At 42.8% G+C, this 25710-nt stretch overlaps 3 protein-coding genes and 1 pseudogene across 5 annotated transcripts in view; 1 reads left to right on the forward strand and 3 right to left on the reverse strand.

The window, feature by feature from the left end:
* Positions 1 to 5145, reverse strand: part of METTL6 (methyltransferase 6, tRNA N3-cytidine) — a 34900-nt gene extending 29755 nt beyond the window's left edge. For both annotated transcript variants that reach the window (XM_003924947.4, XM_010335668.3), the window contains exons 1-3: positions 4972 to 5145; positions 3895 to 4247; positions 2872 to 3006 (exon numbers count right to left, since the gene is read on the reverse strand). In XM_003924947.4, the coding sequence (XP_003924996.1) occupies positions 2872 to 3006; positions 3895 to 4119 (360 nt within the window). In that variant the 5' untranslated portion in view covers positions 4120 to 4247; positions 4972 to 5145. The remainder of the gene's footprint in view (positions 1 to 2871; positions 3007 to 3894; positions 4248 to 4971) is intronic.
* On the forward strand, positions 5118 to 18265 carry EAF1 (ELL associated factor 1). Its single transcript, XM_003924946.4, has 6 exons — positions 5118 to 5505; positions 8308 to 8402; positions 10462 to 10598; positions 12681 to 12871; positions 14552 to 14785; positions 16965 to 18265. The coding sequence occupies exons 1-6, from the start codon at positions 5133 to 5135 to the stop codon at positions 17009 to 17011; spliced, it is 1077 nt and encodes a 358-aa protein (XP_003924995.2). The 5' UTR covers positions 5118 to 5132; the 3' UTR covers positions 17012 to 18265.
* Positions 11465 to 11564, reverse strand: LOC120368418 (U6 spliceosomal RNA; annotated as a pseudogene).
* Positions 14783 to 25710, reverse strand: part of COLQ (collagen like tail subunit of asymmetric acetylcholinesterase) — a 76643-nt gene continuing 65715 nt past the window's right edge. Inside the window, exons 18-19 of one of the 2 annotated variants that reach the window (XR_012519185.1) lie at positions 23845 to 23992; positions 14783 to 16508 (exon numbers count right to left, since the gene is read on the reverse strand). The gene's annotated coding sequence lies outside the window, so the exon portion shown is untranslated. Of the gene's footprint in view, positions 16509 to 16916; positions 23993 to 25710 lie in introns of those variants that run through there. The other variant, XR_012519184.1, reaches the window with a different exon arrangement.

The raw sequence follows: 25710 nt of genomic DNA on the forward strand, positions 1-25710 counted from the left end.
AAACATTATCCTTGGTATACTCTGTTACTTTATGTTCCATTTTAAATTGAGCATTATGGCAATCCAGTCTTTTAATGGGCACTCTGCCAATACTTCTACCTAGAAGTCTGTTGCCATATTTGTCTTCTATGAAATTTTTGTCCCAAGACAGGTGAGATTATATTTTCTTCTAACAGATTGAGTTGGTGTAGGGTGTTCTTGGTTATCACAATACTCATACAGCTTTGAGACTTTCAATTGGTAAATATTCATAATGTGTGATAAGACATGATACATATTACATGATGTGTCTAATACATACACAGGACCTAGAAGGACAAGTTAAACTGTAAACTGGTTGTGACTGTGGATGACTTTGTTCTTTGCTTCTTGTGTTTCTCAGTTTCCTATAGTAAACATACTAACTTTTTAAAAATAAAGGATTTAGGTTTTCCTTTTGTTTTTTTTTTTTTTTTTTTTTTTTTTTTAGATAGGATACTGCTCTGTCACCCAGGCTAGAATGCAGTAGCATGATCATAGCTCACGTGGCCTCAAACTCCTGACCTCAAGTGGTTTTCCTGCCTCAGTCTCCCAAACAGCTGGAACTACAGGCACACACCACCACACCAGGCTAATTAAAAGTTTTCTGGCAAGGCGAGGTGGCTCACACCTGTAATCCCAACACTTTGGGAGGCTGAGATGGATGGATCACCTGAGGTCAGGAATTCGAGACCAGCCTGTCCAACACAGTGAAACCCCATCTCTACTAAAATTACAAAAAAATTAGCTAGGCGTAGTGGCAAGTGGCTATAATTATAGCTACTTGGGAGGCTGAGACAGGAGAAATGCTTGAACCTGGGAGGTGGAGGTTGCAGTAAGCTGAGATTGTACCACTGCACTCCAGTCTGGGCAACAGAGGAGAGACTCTGTCTCAAAAAATAAAATAAAAAAAAAAATAAAGGACATAAGTGTAAGAGGTAGTGCTTGATTGGATTATAAACAGCTATAGGTAGGGGGTGGTAGCTCATGCCTGCAATCCCACACTCTGGGAGGCCAAGGCAGAAGAATCGCTTAAGCTCAAGAGTTTGAGACCAGCCTAGGCAATATAGGGAGACCTCATTTCTACAAAAATTTGAAAATTAGCCAGGGTCAGGTGCCATGGCTAGCACCTATAATCCCAGCACTTTAGGAGGCTGAGTTGGGAGGATTGCTTGAGCCCAGGAGTTTGAGCCCAGCAACACAGTGAGACCGTATCTCTAAAATTAAAAAAAAAAAAAAAAATTTTTTTAAACAAAAAATAAAATACTAGCTGGGCATGGTGGCACATGCCTATAGTCTCAGCTACTTGGGAGACTGAGGTGGGAGAATCTGCTTCAGCCAAGGACGTCAAGACTGCAATGAGTTGTGATTGTGCCACTGTACTCCAGCCTGGGTTACAGAGTAAAATCATGTATCAAACAAAAACAAAAACCAGCTATAAAAGACACTTGGAAGCCAGGTGCAGTGGCTTATGCCTGTAATCCCAGCACTTTGGGAGGCTGAGGCTGGTTAATCACTTGAGCCCAGGAGTTTGAGACCATCCTGGACAACATAGTGAGACCCCATCTTTACAAAAAATTTTAAAAATTAGCCAGGCATGGTAGTGCATGCCTGTAGTCTCTGCTACTTGGCAGGCTAAGGTGGAAGAATCATTCAGGCCCAGGAGGTGAAGGCTGCAGTGAGCCACGTTCATCCCACTGCACTTCAGACTGGGTGATAGAGAAAGACCCCATCTCTAAAAAAAGTAAAAAATAAAACTAAAAGACACCTGGAACTATCTGGGGAAATCTGAATCTGGAATAGATGTTAATGACATTGGGGGATTATAGTTATTTTATTTATTTATTTAAAGACAGTCTCACTCTGTTGCCTAGGCTAGAGTGCAGTGCTACAGTCTTGACTCTGCAACCTCCACTCCCCACACTCAAGAAAGCTTCCCACCTCAGCCTCCTGATTAGCTGGGATTACAGGCGTGCACCACCATACCCAGCTAATTTTTGTATTTGTGTGTGTGTGTGTGTGTGTGTGTGTGTGTAAAGACAAGGTTTCACCAGCTGGGTACAGTGGTTCATGCCTGTAATCCAGCACTTTGGGAGGCTGAGGCAGACGAATCAAATGAGGTCAGGAGTTCAAGACCAGCCTGGCTAAGATAGTGAAACCCTGTTTCTAGTAAAAATATAAAAAATACAAAAATACAAACCCTGTTTCTAGTAAAAGATTAGCCGAGTGTGGTGGTGGGTGTCTATAATCCCAGTTACTCAGGAGGCTGAGGCAGGAGAATCACTTGAACCCAGGAGGCAGAGGTTACAGTGAGCCGGGACCACACCATTGCACTCCAGCTTGGGCAACAAGAGCAAAACCCCATCTCAGGAAAAAAAAAAAAAAAAAAAAAAAGGCTTCACCATGTTGCCCAGGTTAGTCTTGAAGTACTGGGTGCAAGCCATCCGGTAGCGTCAGCCTCCCAAAGTGTTGGGATTACAAGTATGGCAGGCCAGATTATAGGTATTTTTGCTACATATGACAAACTTATTGTGGCTGTGTACAAGGGGAAATATATGCAAGCATATTTAGGAGTGAAATGTCTTGACATCTGTAATATACTTTAAAATGGTTCAGCAAAGAAAAATTGTAAAGCAAAAGATGTTAATTATATGGGTGTCACTATTTTTCTTGAATAAAGCTGTGTTTCTGCGTACACTGTATATGTATGTAAGCAGGAAAACTACATTTGTGGTGACTATAACTGGTTAGCTCCAGGGAAGACTAGAATTGGGCAAATGGGTATAGAAGACAGATCAAACAAGATCTGCAAGAAAACAAAAACACAGCAGAATACATGGATGGTATACCAACCTTAACATATTCAACTGCTCTTGGAGAAAAATCACAGGCATAGGCAAAGATATTCGGATCTTCTTCTAAAAGTGGGAATAAACAGTTTCCAACCCCACAGCCAGCTTCAAGCACTGTTAACTTTTGATCTTCAAACTGGGGAAAAACAGCCCAAAGTTATAGTACATTACATTTGCATAACGAAGAAATAAACCAAACTAAAAGGTCCAGAATATGAGAGGTCTCTGACCCCATAGAGCAGATGATAAACAAGTGAACTAATATGCAAAAGCTAAGACTGGTACTTCATTTGTCATCCAACATTAACAGTTTGGTGTGGAGGATAAAAACAGCACAATGGCTAACTCGGCTCTGGAGTTAAACTCTCAGCACTCAAATCCCAACTCCTTAGGCAAATCACTGCTCTGTGCCTCAATTTTACCTTGGGGACAAATGAGGACAATGCTAATACACTTCACAGAGCCTGTAGAAGGCTCAAATGATAGGACATGTAAAGTTCTTAGAAAAGGGCCATGGTAAATAGTTTGCTAACATTATTACTATTATTATTATTATTATTATTTTGACTTTGTCACTGAAGTCACCCAGTATGAATTTATATTTTTGTTCTTTTTAAATTCTAATGCTTACATTTTTTAAAATTCAGAACACAGGGTCTCACCATACTGCCTAGGCTTGGCTACTTCACACAGGCACAAGCTGCCTGCCAGAGCCTCTGGAGTAGCTGGGCGACAGCCACCATATCTAGCTCTTGAATTTAATATTTAATGTTTACAACTATCACATCAGCTTAAAGAAACCGAAAACACCCTCTAAAGTTCTCTGTCCTATGTGTTAACCAAACCAGAAAATGAGAAAATTTTGGTGTTAAGACCAAACAGTATATTTCTCTCCTAAAATGCAAAGCTTTTGGATAGGCTTCTTAAATTTTCTACTTCACACTCTCCCTAAGATTGCAATAAAGCACACCTTTTTCATATTTTAAACGAAGAACAGCTCAGATAAGGTGTAGTATTAGCTTACCTCTCTACATGATCTTAGCTCCTTAAACTCTCTGGTGGTCCAGTGTCTATCTTTGAAGAAATTAGTGCTATTTCTTTTGTAAAAAAGATCCCAGTTTTTCTGAGCCTCTTGTTCCAATTTTTGCTGTTTAAAATCAGACACCAAAGTTTGGTCTCTTTTCAGTTTTTCCTCTTCTTCAGAGCTGAGAATCCTTGCCTGCAGCCCTTGCCTTTGCAAAGAAGCCATCTCAGAAACTGACGGTAACAGAAACTTAAGGCAGCTGAAGATTCTCCATCCCCAAATAATATAAATCCATGCTAATGGAGCAGATGCATTTCCTCAGGTGAGTTTCACGCCTCAAACAGCATAGGGTGCTTCGCAGAAAAAACAATGAGATTCTGGTTAGTGGTTTTAGAACAGTGCAAGACGCCAGGTTCAATTCACCAAATATTTATGAGATGCCAACTGTACAAAAAAAAGATCCTGCCCGCTATAGGAGAGGTCACAAAGAAGATCAAGACACAGTCCGTACTTCAGAGGGGATACATTCATTCAGTGGCCAGGACTATCTCATGCACCATACTTTTATTCAAACCAGATGCGTCAAGTATTACAATAAATCAATTTAGTTTAGAAAAAGGCCCTCTCACGAACTGACTGGGAAACCTGGTGGAGAAAATATTCCTCAATTTTTGGTGCCCATGAAAGGGGTAACTTAAAAACCACAATGGCCTTAGCTGGAAGCGGGTGGTCAATTGCCAGATACAAGTGAGTTCACTGTTTCCCAAGGGTCTGAGCTCCGTTTTTCCGGGGGAAATGAAGCGAAGCCTGCCTGGCGGGGGGGCTCCGTCCCTGATCGCACTCACAAGAGGCTGTCGTAGGGACCCGAGGGGGCGTCACTTTCCAGGGACTGAGGCCCTCGCACCGCTATCACGGCGCGAAGTGGAGGAAGAGACCCAGTGACGCGTGGCTGAGGTCCGGAGGATCCACCTCAGGACACCCAGGATAAACTAGGCCACGTAGGGCCCGAGACCCTGAGGAGGGCGCCCTTAATGACTAGCCGACCCGCGTATCTAGTCAGCCACGCTCAGGGCTTACCGTCATCAGTTCCTAAATTCAACCGTAGGGGTAGGGCCAGGGGCACTCAGCCCACAGCCTGCCTCAAGCTTCGGAGGCAGAATATGGGTGGCGTCGCGGCACAACTCTGAGCCAATCCTGAGGACCTCGCACTGGGGTTCTCCGGGAGGAGTTCTTTTGCCATGGCACCGCCCCCGCCACTTCCGCTGGGGACCCGGAAGTTCCTACCCAACGTCGGAAGTCCGGCGGCATTGCGGCCTCAGATTCTTCCCCTACCCCGAGGCAGAGAAGAGGGCTTGCTTGTGAACCCCTGTGGGCGCCGGCTCGGCTCTCCTTGCGCTTCAGAGCGGTGTCCTCCCGGGAGCACCGTCCTTCCAGACGCCAACGCCGGAAGCTCGGGTCGCGGCTGCGCCAGGAGAGCGCCGATCCGGGTGCGAGGTCGGTGCGGGACCATGAACGGGACCGCGAACCCGCTGCTGGACCGCGAGGAACATTGCCTGCGGCTTGGGGAGAGCTTCGAGAAGCGGCCGCGGGCCTCCTTCCACACGATTCGTTGTAAGTCAGCGCTCCCCACAGTTCCCTTCGGCCGCTCCAGGCGCCACATATCAACCCCTCCTTCCTTTCTTCCCTCGGCCCTTCAGATTCCAGGGAACCCCCTGCCAGCGTCAGTTACCTTCTCTCGAAACCCAAATCCTTTGGTACCTCGATTTGTTCCTTTCACCCAGACTATTTCTCCCAAATCTTCGTCACCCCCTTCTATTCTTCTACCTCATAGTCTCAAACACTAGTTCCAAAGGTCATTGGCCTCTTGCCATTTCCGTCCCTCTCCGACCCCCACCTCGCCCCTAAGGCAAACCTCCCCCTCCTCCACCAGGCAAACCTTTCCTCCCTTACCCAGGTCCACTTCTCCCCCCTCGACACCCCTCTTCCTTCTTTCCAATGCTCCCATCAGGGTTCCCCACATTTAAAGACAATTCTTGTTTGCTATGAGCCTCATCCACTCCCTCCGAATCCATTCTCTTCCCTGCCTTCCTCCTCCGACTTGGACCTGGACACCCAGATACTGTGCCTTGTCCCCTCTACCGCCAAAGAATTGGCATCCTCTCTGCCCTCATCAGAGTCTTCTTCCATCTCCTTTCTGTGCTTCCTTTAACTTGGATCTCTTTTGAGGTTACCTTTACCACCCTGGCTTTTCTTCCAGACCAAGTTCCTTAGTCAAATTAGAGTTCATGAGCCTGGGATAGGTTAAAGATTGGTCTATGTTTGGAAGCAGAAGAGAGGAGGCGCAAGGAATGCCGAAATAGTCATTATGCCGGACCTTCTTCTACATGATTATAGACTCTGTTGAGCGAGTGCACTTCCACCCTATGTCCTGGGTGAAGATTTGGCAGTTAGGAATTGGCTGACAGAGCATCCCTCCGTGATTCATGAACTTCTGGTTTCCGTGGCACTAACACTGTTGTTAAGACTTGTTTTTGTCAGAGGACCTAATAGATGTGACTCAACACATGTGAAGAAGGCGTCTTAGATAATGAAATTCCATCTTTGTGTGGTCACTTGCCATGCCATTACTATGCTTCCTACTGACAGATGCAGCACTTTCAGAGAGAGGAGACTGGGAATGAGATAAGAACATCATTTCCTGAACAGTTTACTAAGTTGATGTTTTCTTCTGGTGAAGGGCAAGATGGAATTTATCATATAGTTCATGTGTGCACCTGGTCTGCAGTTTGAGGCAGGTGTGAATGTGAATTAAGATGGCTATTCATGTTGAACTCTTTTTTTTTTTGAGATGGAGTTTCGCTCTTGTTACCAAGGCTGGAGTGCAATGGCGCGATCTCGGCTCACCGCAACCTCCGCCTCCCGGGTTCAAGCAATTCTCCTGCCTCAGCCTCCCGAGTAGCTGGGACTACAGGCGTGTGCCACCATGCCCAGCTAATTTTTGTATTTTTAGTAGAGATGGGGTTTCACCATGTTGATCAGAATGGTCTCGATCTCTTGATCTCGTGATCCACCCGCCTCGGCCTCCCAAAGTGCTGGGATTACAGGCGAGCCACTGCGCCCGGCCTCATGTTGTACTCTTAACTGCAATTTAGAAACACGAGCAGGATAAATTTTGGAGATACAGTTGTCTGCTCCAAACATCTACAGAAGTGTCTTGGTTAAAGCTGTGGAACTGGCCAAGAGTGGTGGCTGACACTATAATCCCAGTACTTTGGGAGGCCGAGGCAGGCAGATAGCTTGAGTCCAGGAGTTTGAGACCAGCCTGGGCAGCATAGTGAGACCCCATCACTATTCTTTTTCATGTGCTATTACTTTTGATCCTCACAACCCTAAAAAAGCAACTTACTATGGATGATGAGGCATTAATTTTCATCTCTCCCTTGGGAGAAGGTTATTTTTTTAATAAAATAACCTGAAAATTCCCTTTTCCCCCTAGAATAACCCAAAGAGGGTCAGAGGAAAAGTATGTGGAGGTGTACATGAAACAAGATTGTCCCTGAGTTGGTAATAATTGAAACTGGATAGTGGTACACCAGGGCTCATTGTACTATTCTCTCTACTTTTGTGTATCTGAGATTTTCCATAATGAAACAGTTTTTTAAGGCAGGACGCAGTGGCTCATTCCTGTAATCCTAGCATTTTGGGAGGCCAAGGTGGGCGGATTGCCTGAGTTCAGGAATTTGATACCAGTCTGGGCAGCATAGTGAAACCCCATCTCTACTAAAAAAAAAAATACAAAAAATTAGTCGTGCATGGCAGCGTGCACCTGTAGTCCCAGCTATTTGGGAAGCTAAGGCAGAAGAATGTCTTGAACCCGGGAGGCAGAAGTTGCAGTGAGCTGAGACCGTGCCATTGCACTCCAGCCTGTGAGACTTTGTCTCCAAAAAAAAAAAAAAATTGATGTTTAAGAATTCTAGGCCGGGCGCGGTGGCTCAAGCCTGTAATCCCAGCACTTTGGGAGGCCGAGGCGGGTGGATCACGAGGTCAAGAGATTGAGACCATCTTGGTCAACATGGTGAAACCCCGTCTCTACTAAAAACACAAAAAATTAGCTGGGCATGGTGGCACGTGCCTGTAATCCCAGCTACTCAGGAGGCTGAGGCAGGAGAATTGCCTGAACCCAGGAGGCGGAGGTTGCGGTGAGCCGAGATCGCGCCATTGCACTCCAGCCTGGGTAACAAGAGCGAAACTCCGTCTCAAAAAAAAAAAAAAAAAAAAAAAAAAAAGAATTCTAAATTAGTTTTATTTTCTATTCATCTGAGTAATAACAGTTTAAATTTTTAAATGGAGATGCCCAGGAAGCCTTCTTATTAGTAACCTGGAGGATAAGTGCTTTGTTTCCTTTCCCTTTAGATGATTTTAAACCAGCATCTATAGACACTTCCTGTGAAGGAGAGCTTCAAGTTGGCAAAGGAGATGAAGTCACAATTACACTGCCACATATCCCTGTGAGTTTATTTCATTGTTTTTTTAAATGTGGGGTCACAGTGAATTTTTGTCTTTTATATTATTGCAATTTAAACTTCCTACTTTTAAAAATGTTTAGATTTCTAAAGTGGCAACATAAGCAAAAACGGGATTTGAGGGAGTGGGGTAGGGTGGACTTCATGCTAGGCAGGTGCTTGATTAAAAATAATTTTTGTAATCCTAGCACTTTGTGAGGTGGAAGTAGATGGATAACTTGAGGTCAGGGGTTCAAGACCAGCCTGGGCAATATGGTAAAACCCCGTCTGTACAAAAAATACAAAAAATGAGCTGGGGGTGATGGCGCATGTCTGTGGTCCCAGGTACTTGGAAAGCTGACGTGGGAGGATTGCTTGGGCCTGGGAGGTAGAGGTTGCAGTGAGCCAAGATCATGCCACTGCACTCCAGCCTGGACGACAGAATGAGACTCCTTCTCATTACAAAAAAAAAAAAAAAAAGATTCTTTGTCGTTTTGCCCAAGCTTCCTTTTCCCCCATCTGCTACTGAGTAGACAGGGTTCCTGTTTGGACACCTAGCCTCTCTTTTGATATAGCTTTTCTCCCAAGCAACTCCAGAGAGAAAAGCCCTAGGTGCCCTGCTGATTATATGGCCACAACAGCTCAGGAGTGTGAGGCAACCAAGCCAGGAGTTAAGGCAGGCAGGAGCCAGAGGTTTGGCACATTCCGCTGATCTAGGGATGGAGAACTAAGTTAAAAACTGGATTAAGAACCCTTGCAGAGAAAGACTTTTGTGAATTAGTGCCCAAGGCAGCACTAATCACAAAGCACCAGAGGGTCACATGATGCTCTTAGTGAACTCGTGTTATTGCATGTCACACCCCCATCCTGGAACGTAAGTTCTTGGCAGCTGGTGACAGAATGAAAAGTCTCTGGACAGGGAGATCTGGAAAGCTTTGTACTGAGGGAAAATGGTCTGCCCATTCAAACTGCTGTTTGATTACTTGTTGCCTTTGGCAAGTTACATCATCTCCCTTTGGACCTTAGTTTCCCATATGTAAAATGAAAGGTTTAGATAAATGGTCCCTAAAGTCCTTTCTAGCGCTATAGGTTTACTATATAAATAAGCAGTCAGAGCCAAGTGGTTTTTTATTCTAAGCAAGGCATTAAATACTATATTCAACAAATATTAATCAAATGCCTCCCACACATTGGCCCATCACTAGGCATGAAGAACACAACCTTGGACAAAACAAGCACATTTCTTGCCCTTGTGGAGCTTATGGTCTGGAGTTTAAATAAATATTAGAAAATACAGCAGTTATTCTAAATCAGGGGTGGCTTCCTTAAGGAAGTAACCTGTGAGCAGATTTGGAGGTTGGGTAATTTAAAGAGAGCAGGCAGGATATAGCCAGAGAAGCCTTGTTAAAGCCCAGAGGCAGGAGACAGCTTGAGGATCTGAGAGAAGCCAGTTGCCTTCTGCTTTGAAGCACATGCCCAGGGGCATCTGCTGCAGGGTAAGGTGGAGAGCCAGGGAAGGGCCCAGTAGTGCAGGATTTCCTGGCTAGTTTAAAGATTTTATCCTTTGGCTTGAGAGCAACTGAGGAGTGATTGAAAGGCTTAGGCAGATGAGTGACCCGATTGATTTATTCTGAGCCAACCAGGAAAATGACCTGCTCTTGGAGAATGCTCTGTTGGTTGCTTGACTTGAGAAGGGGAAACCCTGGACTAATTTCGAAGAAATAAAGGAATCACTCACAGTTGTACCATACAGAGTGATAGCTCTGCTTAGTATAATGCAAGTACTGGTTCATTTGTTTTTCTTTCTTGGAACATATGCAGTAATTTAAAATTTTTATACTACCTTTCTTGATTACTTAGAACGCATTGCACATTCACAGATTCTTGCCATATTTCTCCTTTATTTTCACCTGGGAAACCAGGAGTTAAAATAGAAATCAGTTCAGTCTATTCTTTTTAAACAGTTCTAATAAAACATTTTATCAGGTAGAGTCATCTATAAATTCACTTGGTATTCATAACTGGTTTGTTTAGTTTGATCATCTTATACTTTTGTGGCAAATAGGGATCCACGCCACCCATGACTGTGTTCAAGGGGAACAAACGGCCTTACCAGAAAGACTGTGTGCTTATTATTAATCATGACACTGGTGAATATGTACTGGAAAAACTCAGTAGCAGCATTCAGGTGAAGAAAACAAGGTATGTGAATAGCTAGATGCAGGTTTATATCATGTTTCGAAACCTGTCTTATCTATTTAGTTTTTGTAAGGTTGTGAACATCTCTTTGCTCATAGTGTTCTGTCAGTAATCTTAACAGCTCTACCTGTGTCTTCTCAGACAAATCAGTAAAATATGTCTTACTCAAATGCAATAAAAAGAAATAATGTTTTTAAGACCTAAAACATGGGAACCATTAGGGAAAGGGATGTACTTTATAATTAAGCCAATTTTGTTAATCTCATGATTGCTACAGTACCACCTAAGGAATAAGATAACTTATAGACTTATAATTATGAAAGAGTAATATATACTACAGTGGAGTGAAGACATTAATTTTTTTTACAAGATATATTTGAGATCACTATAATACCAAAATAAAACTTTGCCTGTTTTTTAATATAGTGAACTCTTTAATTCAACAGTTATTACATGTCTAAAATGAAGCCAGTTAGAGTTAATTTGAAAATAAAAAATGCATTCTATAAATAGAAATAACTGAGTGGTTCTATTTGTTACCTTATAATACAGTGTTATTATTAAGAGTCAAGGTCTCTTGCTCTGTCATCCAGGCTAGAGTGCAGTGGCATGATCATAGCTCACTTACAATACAGTAATTATTATAGTACAGGAATTAAATTATAAAGATTGTCACAACCTGATTTTTTTTGTTTATGTTTCAGTAAGCCATTTTTTTGTTCCTCACCCATTGCACAGAAAATGAAAATAGGTAGCATTTATTGAGGGGCTGTCATGCCCCAGGCTCTGCTAGATGCTTTATGTGCATTGTTTTTGCTAACAAGTAATTTTTAGAAAGGTGCTATTATTATTTTTTACCCCTTTTTATTAAAAATATGGAGTGCTTCATGAATTTGTGTGTTTTCCTTGCACAGAGTCCATGCTAATCTCTGTATCGTTCCAATTTTAGTATATGTGCTGCCAAAGCGAGTATGAAAGGTGTATTATTATCTTTAAAAACAAAAAAGAACATATGGAGACTGAGGGTTAGAGAGCTTGACCTACCTCAGAAAGTGTGCTGCAGAGTCCTTGCTCCTGCCTTGCCACTCTGTTTATTTGTGTTTACTAGCTACAGTGAACCAGGTGCTCCTGTTACTCCTCCGATATCTGATGGTTGTGGTCTATTCCCTTACTACTCAGTGTGATATGGGAACTAACAGCATCATATCATCTGGGTTCTGTTAGGCAGAATCTCAACACCTATTAGAGCTGAATCTGCAGAGATCACCAGGTGATTTGTGTATATGCAAAAGTTTTAGAAGCACTGGGCTAGTCCCTTTATAAAAGAAATTGTTAACTGATAGAATATTCTCAGCTTGGGGTGGAGCTCTCCTTGTCTGTGAGCAAGAGCTGGCATGTGATGAAATGAATAAGCAGTATATAGATAATGGAAAAATTTGCAAGCTGGGCAGTATTTTAAGAGCTAGTTCATTTAGGAATTCATGCATTCATGACTGTAACTATATAATGATGTTCCAGTCAGTAAGTGAACTACATATATGACATTGGATTCTAATGGAGCATGTATGGAAACCTGATAATGGCACCTGATACTGGCATTGCAGATCGAGTATGGGAAGTGATTGATATTCAGTAATGATGGAACATTTGGTTTTTCATGTGAAAAAATTATATAATATGCTATCTATGTTTGTGTAAGTACACTCTGATGTTTGCATTATGAAATCACCTCATGATGCATTTCTCATTGTTAAGGGATGCATGACTGTATTTTCTACTAGTAAATGGATTCTCATAGTTGCATTGTATCCTACATTGTTTGCTATAACATTTGAGCTCATTGAGGGCAATGAATATTCTATTCATCTCTGTATCCCTGATGCATAATATACTACTGGAATACAGTAGACACTCAAATGTTGAATGAATAGTTCACATGGTAAAATTACAAATATCAGCATTTTGAAGTGGTCTGGAAAGAGCATGGGGTTCTACAGAGACTTCTGAGTTTTCAGTTACCTGGACAAATTTGAGAACCACTATATTTGTTTGCCCTTCTGATTTAATGTCTGTATTTCCTTTCAGAGCTGAGGGGAGCAGTAAAATCCAGGCCCGAATGGAACAGCAGCCCACTCGTCCTCCACAGACGTCACAGCTGCCACCACCTCCACCACCTATGCCATTCAGAGCTCCAACAAAGCCTCCAGTTGGACCCAAAACTTCTCCCTTGAAAGATAACCCCTCACCTGAACCTCAGTTGGATGATATCAAAAGAGGTAGAGAAATTTTCTGGATCCATGATAGCAACATAGAGATCACATGACTGCTGTATTGATATGGTGGCTGGGGCATTCAGTGCCATCAAAAACATTTCTGCAGAGCTCACTGTTCAGAGATGGGGAGGGTGGGGCCCTCTACCACTTATCTCATTTGACAAGGGTGAGTCCTGGAATAGTGACTTGAGTTTGTGGCTATCTTGGTAGTATACTGCTTAGGGGCCCAGGATTTAAACAAGCATGACTCCCATCCAGAGCTCCATATGGCACACCTCTAAGGCTCTGGAGAAAGGATTCTAGGTGTTGGAGGTGAAGTTTAAGTGTAGGTGGCAATATTTCTGAGCTCTACATTAGTATAGCGGCTGGAGGGGCTGACCATGGTGCTGAACACTAGTAGTTTCAGCTACTTTCAAGGCTGAGGCAGGAGGATCGCATGAAGTTGGGAGTTCAAGGCCACAATGTGTTATGATCATGTCTGTTGGTAGCTACTGAACTCCAGCCTGGGCAGTAATGTCTCTTTTTTGGCAGTGGGGGTAGATTATAGTGCCATTTAAAATACCGTAAGCGAATGTTCTGTGCTAATACAGTGTGTGAATATGAGAGGCCATGAAGACCGATGGAAACAGATACTGGCCTAGAAAGACTTAGAGGTCTGGTTTGGTTGTCTCCACTGCAAACCTGAGGCAAAGAGGCTTACCTTGACTTTTTCCTTCACATGATGAATGGTTTTAGTCCTCCAGACTCTTTAGAAATTGTGAGGCCAAGTGTCATGTCACAGTTGTTTTGCCTCGTTTTGTTTTTGTTTTTGTTTTTATTTTTTCCCTCTTGGCTACTGGAATGCTGTTAACGGAAGTTTTCACTTTGGCTGAATAGGAATCAGAGCATGAGTGGTTAATTGTTGCCATTTATGCTTAAAGGAGCCATAGCCATTTAAGGCTAAATGGTATGTTTGGACAGGAAAATCTAGCATTTTTCTTGAAATGGTTAGTTAACATTGAAATACTTAGGTAAGGCATGTTTTTCCTTCCCTATTTTATGTCTTTAAAAAATGTAGTACCTGACAGGCATGATATGTAAAGAGTGAAGAGGAAAAATGTTTTTTCACCATTTTTCTTCAGTCACCATGGTTCTTCCTGCAAGCCTCCATTTATTTGTGGGACATAAGAGCTGGGAAGGACCTTAGAGGCTGTCTGGCTTTCATTTTTTCCAGAGTGGCTTAGAAAATTTATTGACTTCTACCTGGGTGTCACTGCTGCTTACAGGTAAATCTAGAACAAGCACTAGACCTTCCAAGTCCTAGTCAAATTTATTTTTCAACCACTTTACATAATAGTTGTTTTCTCTTAGTTAGAATGGTGGTTTTATCCCATCATTCATAATATTCATAATTTTTTTTTGTTAGTAGATAAAGGCAAATTGACTTAATTCATTTTTTACACAGAACAGTCATTATTCTGAAACAGTATTGCTTTTTGTTTATTTTGAGTGAATTTAATGTTCCCATTGATTCGCTGTTTGGTTTTGGTAATTTCTATGTTTTTTAAGGAATTGAAAAGTAAGACTTTGTTTTAAATGATTTCTTACTGCTGTCCGTTTTACTGATTTACTATTTATAGGAGCTCCAATGCGTTGCTTTGAAAAGGGCTACTGTGCTGACCCATGTCATACCATTTATTCCAGAGCTGAGGGCTGAAGTTGACATTATTGAACAGATGAGCAGCAGCAGCGGGAGCAGCTCTTCAGACTCTGAGAGCTCTTCGGGAAGTGATGACGACAGCTCCAGCAGTGGAGGCGAGGACAATGGCCCAGCGTCTCCTCCGCAGCCTTCACACCAGCAGCCCTACAACAGTAGGCCTGCCATTGCCAACGGAACCAGCCGGCCACAAGGAAGCAACCAGCTCATGAACACCCTCAGTAAGTGTGTGCTCCTCTTTATGGCTGAGAGAGGGCCATAGGTGCAGCTTCTGTTTATCTTATTGCTAGAACCTATAAACCTAAAGACATTTAAGGCATTATTAAAGATGATGTGTAGCAGAAAGGTGTGAGTTACTAAATAATAAAAAAAGGGAAATGAGATGAAAAATCTGTTCTTTCTCTTTCTATTCCCCACTGGCTCATACTGGTGTTTGTGAACTCTGGAAAATGCTAAAGCATGAACAGGTAGGCTGTTTTTGCTTTTATATAAGGCTTTCGGGGAGCTACCTGCCATCACACTGCTCTCTGCCTCTTTGTCTTTTTTTTTTTTTTTGGAGATGAAGTCTTGCTCTGTCGCCCAGGCTGGAGTGCAGTAGCATGATCTTTTTATTTTTTTGCAGAGGCAGGGTTTCCCCATGTTTCCCAGGAAACTGGAACTCCTAGACTCAAGCAATCCACCTACCTTGGCTTCCCAAAGTGCCGAGATTACATGCAGGAGCCACCATGCATAGCCATTTTTTATATTTTCAGTAGAGACAAGGTCTCACTGTTTTGCTCAGGCTGGTCTTGAACTCCTGAGTACAAGTAATCTCCCCACCTCCCAAAGTGCTGGAATTACAAGCATGAGCCACCATGCTCAGCCTGGGGGGCTTTTAATGGAGTTGATGCTAAAGTAAAACAGGAAAACAAAAACAAATTTACTTGTTTTGAAGGTGAGCAGAGGGCTAGTTTTCTATGCTTTTCTCTCTTTGGAACCCTGATGAATGTTCTCTTTTGGTACACCTTCCTTTGAGGAAGTTGGAAGATCTAGAAGCAACAGTGGGGAAGTTAACCTAGTTAACACAACTATTGTGGACCAGGCAGAGATAATCTCAGCCTCAGCACTATGGACATTTTGGGCCAGATAAGTTTTTGTTGTGGGAGGTTGTCCTGCACACTGTTGGATGTTTAAGAGCATCCCTGACCTCTATCCTCTAGATGCCAGTATCAATCTCCTTTCACCTCCCCAGCCCCATAACAGCCAAAAATGTCTCAAGACATTGCCATATGTGCCCCATCTTTAACAAAGATTGAAGTATATGAAGAAAATCTGGCATTATAGGTAGTTAGAAATGACTTCAGGATCAGCCCCCATGAAAGGGTTTTGTGGACCCCAGAGTCCTCAGAATAGACCTTAAAGAGAACTGGCTTAAAGATTAGCAATTCGGAAATACAGAAATTCACTTTTGTTACAAATCAACTGGAGTTCTGTTATTTGTATTCCTATTGTATTAGATTGAAATGTTGAGAATTATATTCTTCTAAATTCTGCACAGTAAACAAGAATATGGGGCTTTGTCAAGCTCGTTAGTTCAGATTTGAAGTTTAAGGTAATGTGAATATCCTGGAGAGAGGTATGCCAGAACAGATGCTGCATTAGCATATTACTAGTGTTAACAGTATTCACTTTTCTTAATGGGAAACCTAACCTAAGTTGCTTTTATAAAGCAACTTAATGTGATTAGTTTTACCAAATGGTGAATCAATTACTTTAAATATATATTATATATATATATAGTTTATTTTTTTTTTTCTTCCCTTTGAGATGGAGTCTTGCTCTGTTGCCCAGGCTGGAGTACAGTTGTGCAATCTTGATTCACTGCAACCTCCACCTCCCAGTTTGAAATGATTCTCCAACCTCAGCCTCCAGAGTAGCTGGGATTATAGGCATGCGTCACCACACCTGAAAAATTTTTGTATTTTTAGTAGAGATGAGGTTTCACCATGTAGGCCAGGCTGATCTCGAACTCCTGACCTCAAGTCATCCTCCCACCTTGGCCTCCCAGAGTCTTGGGATTACAGGCATGACCCATTGTACCTGACCATATTTTAAGTATTTTCTTGCTATTTTTTAAGCCACTTAAAAGCTATTTAGCTTATTCCTTCTTTGTTCTACCCTAATAAGCAATATTGCTGTGCTTGGCAGATGCCAAAAATAGCATCTCTTTTAAAATGTTGACTGCATTGTTTTGTTTCAGTCAGCCAAATATATTTTCTTCCCTAAGTTGAATTAACAAGGTTTTACTGTAGTGTGATATAGCCAAGACAGTTAACCAAAAAATTGTGAGGAAGCCATTTTTAAATTCTGCACTTTTGTTTGATTCTACTATTTGACTTTTTTTGTTTGTTTGTTTAATAGGAAATGACTTGCAGTTGAGTGAGTCTGGCAGTGACAGTGATGACTAGTGCTGGATCTTTCAAAATCTACTTTTTGGCGCACAAACATGACGGAAGACCGGGCTACTTTGGCGTGAAGTCCATTGCCAAAAGGAAAATGTTATGGATCAGTGACTGTAGTAGGAGTTTGAGGCTCTGGAGCTCTCACATATTCAAGTCTTTAACTTAGTGGTGATGGGTGATTTTCTTGTGTCATTTTTGAACAATCTTATCTTTCAAAGTTTAAATAGACCTGTAGAAGAGCTAACAATTATATTTCTATTTAGTTAACATTGTTAATGAAAAACAAGACAAATGATGTGCCCTGGTCTAGGTTACTCAAAGGCCATATCTTCACCAGGCCAGGGATTCCGTTTTAAACCTCAGCAGCCATCAGTTTGGCCAAGTGGTTGGCACCAGTGTCAATGAAAGTCTTTGAGGGCTAGGAGAGAGAGGGAAAACCTCAAACTACATCATAGAAATATATGTGTTAAAACTGCTTTAAATTGTTGACACAAAGTGGTAAGGAAGTTTTGTCTGAATCAGCCTGACAAACCTGGATAGAAACGGATCTGAGAATTCAGAATGGAGTCCTTGAGTGTCAGCTGGTCAGGACCATCATTTACAGACTAAGAAAGGGAAGTACACACAGGCTTGTGGCCAGTCTCCTGCCCGCTCTCCGGGCTTTCCTCACTCTTCTCTCCCTTGAATCTCATTTGTAGGAATCAAGAGATTTCTGTACATAGGACTTGTAGGTGTACATTGGCACATTGATTAGATTCTAAAAGACAAAAGTTTCGGGTGCTTCTAGCTTGAATTCAGATCCGGGCAGTCCCTAAATACATGAGACTAGGTGAGCCAATGAAACTGGTAGCCACTGTGCTGATGCATGTGACTCCGTTCAATTCAGGCTTTTGTTCTGTGTGGATCCATACTAAGGATTCTTCAGTCAGTGGATTTTAGCAGGGGGAGGTAGCGCAAGAGAGGTGTGACCTCTCTGAACAAATGAACCAGCAGTAAGTTTCTAAAAATCAGAATCTAGATAGGAGTTCTGCAATATGAAATGAGCACATTCTTTGATAAGGCATTTCTGTTCATGCTTTTGTACCACTGTTTGTACCTGACTCCCCGAGTGATTTGTATTTTTTATATACAACTAGAAGAAAGTCACAAGATTTTTTCTATGGTGTGCCGTTTCCAAATGAATCTGTTGTTGCAGGAAACTGGTCGCTAGTAAATGTTCTATATTTGGTGAATGTGTGATAAATCATCCTGTAATCAGTATGGAGTCGCCTCTTTCTGTAGTTTGGATGAATATGTCCTGAGAAATTTTCATCCACTTTGGTTCAGCGGACATCAAGTTAGTAATAATAGTTTCTCCTCCACAGGTCCCTCCACTCAGATGACCTCTCCCTTCCCCGCTAGTGGATGGAAGCAGTCTGGACTTAGAAAGGAAACAGGTGGTCTGTGGTGGGGGCTTTGATTACAATTACACCTCATAGAGTCAACTGTTGCATCATCACAGTGAGCCCAGGGAGCTGTCGCCCAGCAGCATTCTCACACCATCTACCCTAGTGTAGGTAATAGGTCTACGCTAGGACCCCATGCTAGGTTCTCAGCCCATCATGAGATTTTGTGGATTTAATGGCAGGTAGGAACTTATTTAAGTGGATTGGTTAATTGCTTTATAATTCCTTGGTAATGACAGCTCAGGGAAGGTTTTACAAGGTCATGATTAGGAGACTTGAATTGTTACTGGATATAGGAGTTGTTTTATTGCTCTTAACTTGCTCAAACTGGGGCAGGTTCCAGGAACCTGAACTAAAAATACCTAATTAAAGCTCTCTCTCTTTTTTCCCTACCTTTTCTCTGAAAGCCTTGATTTCTATAGACAGACTATGGTGTTTGGCGTGTTGGGTCAAGACATGTTTCTATAGGAAATGCTTGCATGTGGCACTGGCTTGGTGAGTCAAGTTTCCTGAGCTTCAGACCCTCAGGTCCTGCCATCTGTCCTGCCCAACACTGTATGGTTTTTCTCTAGCATGGCTTCAGTTTTATTCTCTGTACAAAGCTTTTGGTGGTTCTGTCCCTCTGTCCTCTAGCTTTACCCATCAGAGTAAGAATCTTTTCTTTTCGGAAGTCAAGAATTTGGCTTCACAGATGGCTTCTCACAGATGCCCTCCTGCCAGCCAAACCAGACTTGTTCTTCCTGCCTCTGTGCCTTCTCTTATTCTCCTTCTCTCTCTCTCTGAGACCCTGTTCTGAGGCTCTGTGGAGTGCCCTGTGTATACATACTGACCTTTTATTTTTATTTTTATTTTTTGCTTGAACTCTGGTTAGTATGAGCTCCTTAAAAGCAGGAACTGGGCTGGGTGTGGTGACTCATGCCTGTAATCCCAGCACTTTGGGAGGCTGAGGTGGGAGGATTGCTTGAGTCCAGGAGTTTGAGAACAGTTTGGGCAATGTGGTGAGACCCCATTTCTGCAAGAAACAAAAAATAGCAGGGACTATTCTTATCCCTTCTCTGGGGTTCCCACAGGAATGGACATTCAAATGATTGTAGCCTGGTGGTGGATGGAGAAGGCAGAGAAAACTACTCAGCCAGTGAAGTGCAGAGGATAGACATAAGAAAGCATTCCGGGCACTTGGAGACAGCTGAAAGTATCCATGCTGACTTAACATGAGTTAGAAGTCTTTAACTGAATTGTTAAAATTGCCTTTTCTTTGCGCTGTACAATGTGTACTGTACTGTGGGTCATTTAGACGAGATTAAAGATTTAATTAAATCTGGTGTCTGAGGCACTTAGTAAAGTTGTGATTGAGGAAACAATACAAGTGAACTAGAGATTTGTAAACATGCCACTCATTAATGATTTTATTTCTGTATTAGAATTATTTTTTCTATGTCAGAGGTTAACGTATGTGTATGTGCTTCAGTTGTAGGAAAACTTGAAAATTCCAAAATCCTTAAATCCTTATTTTCCTATTTGAGAGGCTGGTTCAGCAGGGGGTGTGTGTGTGTGTGTGTGTGTGTGTGTGTGTGTGTGTGATGTATTTATTATATTATTTTGAAAGAGAATTAGTGTGTTACACGTATAATGTTAGATACAGCCAAATTGGATGTTTCTATTTGGCAAGGAAGATAGGATTTCTGAAACTCAGGCCTTAACCAGTAGGTTGGAAAATAAGACCAATTGAAGAGTTATGAAATGTGAGTTTTTGTTGCTTCCATTATTTCTGTCTTGGTTTTGTTGTCTCATTCTTTATTTTTAAAATCTTGTGCCTGAAAGTTGTTGTTGTTGTTTTGCTTAATTATGAAGTAGACATGCATGTTTACATTTATGTAAAATATTTTCTGTGTGAAGTATTTTTTGTTTATTCTCTTAAAAGATCACTATATTTAAATAAAAATGAAGGTCAGCAATACCTTTAACATCTTGGTGGGTTTCATTTTCTTTCTAGAAATCAATGATCAATCTAGGTTTCTTTTAAAAACCTTCTGTGCTTAAGCCTAAATAGCTAACTAATTGGATTCCTTTTTGATATTTATAATCATTAGGAAGTATACCTCAGCTTTTAAAAGATAAGAAGTTCAAAACTAAATCACATCTGAGGCCATTTTACTTGGTCTGAAAAGGTAGGCTTAGTTTTGGGTCTGAGAACCATGCAATCGCTAAACTGAATCCCTAGACATAGCCTGTTGTCATTTTAGTTTACCAGATTCTTTCTGCCTGGAATGCCATGCCACACACACATACACCTCTCACCCCCAGCTGACATTTGGCTAGAAGTGATCCTTCCCTCCTGCTTCCATTCTACACTTTTGCTTCTGCACTGCTCACATTGACCTGTGGTCTTGGCTCCCCTGCTAGACTGTATAAACTTTTAGGTGGGCAGTCGCCATATTCCTTTTAAGTTCTCTGCAGCATCACTAATGGGTGCTCAATACATTTGGATTGAATTAAACTACATGTTAAGTCTAGAAATCCTCTACTACTTATTCTACAATATGCTCGTTCCCTCAGATGGCAATAGGAGTTAGACTTGAACCATCTCCATGGGGAAGTTGTGTTCATCACTGAAGGGAGACCTGTCTTAATTAACTATTGCCTCTGTAATGTTATGTAACAAACCATCCCAAAACTCAATGACTAATAAGCACTTATTTTGCTCACAAGTTTGGGTTGGCTTTAGACTGGCCTTGGCTGGACAGTTCTCGTCTTGACTGGATCCCTCATACGCCTGGCAGTTGACTGAGGTTCACCTGATCTAGGATGGCCTTGGCCAGCACAGTGAGGGCAACAGCTCTGCTCCATGTCATGTCCAGCAGTGCAGCCCGGGCATGTTGTCATGGCAAAGGCAAAGAGGTGTAAGAGTGAGAGGAAACAAAATGCTTCTGTCACAATTGCTAAGATGTCATTAGCCAAAGCAAGTTAGAGGGCCAAGTTCAGAATGAAGGGGTGGGGAAATACATTCCACAAAATTGATGGGAGGAGTTGCAAAAGACATTGGAAGGGGTATAGATACAGGGAGGTGGGAAGAATTGGGGCTATTAATGCCATGTATTACATTCACATGCCCTGTGACTCCACCATGGTTGAGAAAACTAGGCCACATGAGCTCTAAGTCCTCTACCAGCTCTGGCATTGTCCCTGGACAGATAAATGAAAGTTCCTGTAGGAGTTAAGATTTTTTTTTTTTTTGAGACAGAGTCTGGCTCTGTCGCCAGGCTGGAGTGCAGTGGTGCAATCTAAGCTCACTGCAGCCTCCACCTCCCGGGTTCAAGTGATTCTCCTGCCTCACTGTCCTGAGTAGCTGGGATTACAGGTGTCTGCCACCACGCCCGGCTAATTTTTGTATTTTTAGTAGAGATGGGGTTTCACCATATGGCCAGGATGGTCTCGATCTCTTGACCTCGTGATCCACCCGCCCTGGCCTCCCAAAGTGCTGGGATTATAGGTGTGAGCCACTGTGACCAGCCTGAGTTAAGACATTTCTATTCATGGTTCATGCAGAGGGCACCAAAAGCAAGCCAATGGCTTCCCTTGGGTTGGCACTCCCTCCTTTATTCACTGCGTATAGTGTGCTTCCCGCTTGCCATTTCTTAACAAGAGCACTATTCCCCTTATCTGTTGCTAAGTAACAAGCTATTCCCCAGAACTTGGCTTAAAACAATCAATCACCATTTTATGTCATGGAATTTGTTTGTTAGGAACTAGGACAGAGCTTGTTTAGATAGCTCAGCTTCTTGTGGCTTCAACTGAGATCACCCAGTGGTACTTAGCTGGCAGATGGGCTGGCCTGCAGGATCCAAGCTAACTTCACTCACATGCCTGGCACCATGATGGGATGGCTGAAAGCAGGCTCCTGGAACCTCTGGGCCCATGGATTGTAATGGTGAATTGCTCAAATGTAACGATCTCCTTGGTGAGTCACCAAGGTCCTTGACCTGTATGCTGATAATTACTACACAGGTGCTGAAGAACTGCTTCATTGAAAATTTAAATTGACTCACTCTATTACAGGGGAAGGATGGGGCCAAACAACTCCAGTAGAGCAGGCATTGTGGCATAGGTCAGCCCACTAATTGTAATGAGCTTTGGAGATTCTTTAGCAATTTGACCCACACATACCCTCTATGCCCCTAACAGAATGATGGCCTGTGTGTCTGTCCCAGGAGACATTCAGAAATTGTCCCACCCACTTCCCTAGCACTAGTTCCTAAGTGAAGTGCTGGTGACCAAGCTTCCATCAAAAACCTTACTTTGCTTACAAATTGTTACTAAAACGGCTTTGCAGATGGACAGGTAAGAGGCCTAGGGCCAAATCCCAACCCTATAATTCCCTGGTCATGTTAAGAGTTCTGGGACGACCTATAGAATCCCAGAGACAGGCTGGATCCTTGGAGGTCAGTTGAGCAGAGCCTGAGCTTTTGTTACTGGTGAAAACATCAAAACCAGTCCAGCACTGAAAGAGTAAAAAAATCAGTCCAGATGAAGAGAGTAAGTCACCTCCGAGCCCCTACCATGCCTCAGACTGTCATAGCTGACACTCAGAAAGCCAGCTGCAATGGTACCAGGAGGAATATTTCTACCACACTGCTGCAATTGAAAAGCATCATAACCATTTTTTTTTTTTTTTTTTTCTACCTTGAGAGGGAGTCTTGCCCCATCACCCAGGCTGGAGTGTAATGCATGATGTCGGCTCACTGTAACCTCCGCCTCGTGGGTTCAAGTTATTCTCCTGCCTCAGCCTCCTAAGTAGCTGGGATTACAGGCACCCACCACCACACCCAGCTGTTTTTTGTATTTTTATTATAGATGGGGTTTCACCATGTTGGCCAGGCTGGTCTCAAATTCCTGACCTAAGGTGATCCACCTGCCTTGGCCTCCCAAAGTGCTGGGATTACAGGCATGAGCCACTGCGCCCCACCAACCATTCCTTTTTTTGAGTGACTACTACTTTCTTTCCAATGATATCTCTACCTTTGCTTTGTTACTCCCGATAACCTGAAAAAAATCACTGTGAAACTTTGTGAATACCTCTAAATCCCCAAAGAAGTGACTGATTTGGCCTGAGCCACGAAATGATAATGACAAATAAAATCCAACACTTCCTAAACAGTTGTGTTTTTTTGACAGTCTCGCTCTGTCACCCAGGCTGGAGTGCAGTGGCACAATCTCGGCTCACTGCAGCCTCAACCTGCTAGGCCCAAGAGATCCTCCTGCCTCAGCCTCCCAAGTAGCTGGGACTGCAGGTGCACGCCACCCCACCCAGCTGATTTTTGTATTTTTTGTAGAGATGGGGTTTTACCATGTTGCCCAGGCTGATCTCAAACTCCTAGACTCAAGCGATTCACCCACCTTGGCCTCCCAAAGTGCTGGGATTACAGGCATGAGCCACCATGGCTTGCTGGAAAAGAATTTCTTGAGAGCCACTGGAACAGGCATTGTCTCTTCCTCTGGATTTTGCAGGGTACAGATGTAAGCTTGAAGCTGCAGCAGTCAACCCCTAAGGATCAAATTAACGGAAAGGTTCAAATAGTTGAAAGGATAGCAGAGGATGGAGTGGGGACCTTGATGGAGTCATGCCTGATCTCCACCCCACCCCAGTGGACTTTTAGTTATATGAACCAATAAATATCACCTTATGGTATTCAGATTGGATTATCTTTTCCTGCCAACAAAAGCATATGGACTGGCATAGCCTTCTCTGGTGACCAACTGCATCTCTGAGATCCTGTCTTATTCTAAGCCACCCCATGTGATAGCCTCAGGAGCAACTGAGGGAATCCATTCCTGCTCCTAGGGTATCTACTGTTAGAGCTGAAGGGCAGGGGCCACACTCACAACCTGTTAGACTTGGAAGAAAAATCAGCCCTTATTCAAAGTTTTTTTCACATGAGGAAATTGAAACCATGAGAAGTGATGAACCCAGCCTGAATCGAGGTACCTGCAACCCCCCTGTTTAGTGCTCTTCCAACTTCCTCCTGGACCAGCAGATTATCTCAGGAAACATTTCCTTGACACAGATGAGCTCTTGAATACCAACTCTATGGCTCCCTGGGCAGCACACCCATTTCTATTCAAAGGGAACCGGCTCCCTACATCACAGTTAGCATTTCAAGAGAGGAGTTGGAGCCATTCACCTTCCCTGATCTCTCATCTTGCCATTTCAAAATGCCAAAGGGGCAGAATTACTACTCTTATACATATTCTTAAAACATGTGACTTTGAATCCTTCCATTTCCCGAGCCTTTCAGAACTGTCCCTTGAAATAGCTCAAGACAGGCACAGCCCTAATGTTTCAGGGTCCAGGAAAGAACATATATGGACACTCACATACCAAATGTCTAGGTATTTACATTACAATCAAATAATAGACTATTTTTGTTGTTTTGCTTTTTGTTTTTTAGAGGTGGGGGGGGGTTCACTGTGTTGCCCAGGCTGGCTTGAATTCCTGGACTCAGGTGATCCTCTCACCACAGCCTCCCAAGTAGCTGGGACTGCAGGCACATGCCACCTGATACGGTTTGGCTGTATCCCCACCCATATCTCATCTTGAATTCCCATGTGTTGTGGGAGGGACCTGGTGGGAGGTAATTGAATCATGGGAGCAATTCTTTCCCGTGCTGTTCTCGTGATAGTGACCAAGTCTCACGAGATCTGATGGTTTTAAAAAGAAGTTCCCCTGCACAAGCTCTCTTTCTCTCTTTGCCTGCCGCCATCCATGTAGGAAGTGATTTGCTCCTCCTTGCCTTCCGCCATCATTGTGAGGCCTCCCCAACCATGTGGAATTGTTAAGTCCATTAAACCTCTTTCTTTTATAAATTGCCAGTCTCAGGTATGTCTTTATCAGCAGCATGAAAATAGACTAATAGAAATTCCTGGACTCAAGTGATCCTCTCACCACAGCCTTCCAAATAGCTGGGACTATAGGCACATGCCACCAATCCCAGCTAAAAGATTCAATATATTCTATTTGTTTCCCTCAAAAAGGATACTTTCATAAAGAAGGCCAGGTTTGAATTTGGAATTTTGGATTCCACAAAGTTTTGTGGTAGCAAGAGGAGAGCAGGGTCCAGCACCCTGCCAGACCTGCTTCTGTTTTTACCCCCTGCCCATCCCACACTGAGAAGAGCCTCATGTGTGCCCATGAAGAAACCCCAGCCCACATTCTAAGTCCCATCTATCATTCCTCCAAACAACTTTTTGCTGGCCACCCCCAGG

Source organism: Saimiri boliviensis, chromosome 9 (assembly GCF_048565385.1).
Source record: "Saimiri boliviensis isolate mSaiBol1 chromosome 9, mSaiBol1.pri, whole genome shotgun sequence".
In the NCBI taxonomy this organism is placed as follows: domain Eukaryota; kingdom Metazoa; phylum Chordata; class Mammalia; order Primates; family Cebidae; genus Saimiri; species Saimiri boliviensis.

Excerpts from the sequence above, each read along its gene's own strand:
- EAF1 (XM_003924946.4), top strand. The coding sequence starts at position 5,133 with ATGGCACCGCCCCCGCCACTTCCGCTGGGGACCCGGAAGTTCCTACCC. Across the intron at positions 5,506-8,307 it reads CTCCTTCCACACGATTCGTT|ATGATTTTAAACCAGCATCT; the intron begins GTAAGTCAGCGC and ends CTTTCCCTTTAG. Across the intron at positions 10,599-12,680 it reads ATTCAGGTGAAGAAAACAAG|AGCTGAGGGGAGCAGTAAAA; the intron begins GTATGTGAATAG and ends ATTTCCTTTCAG.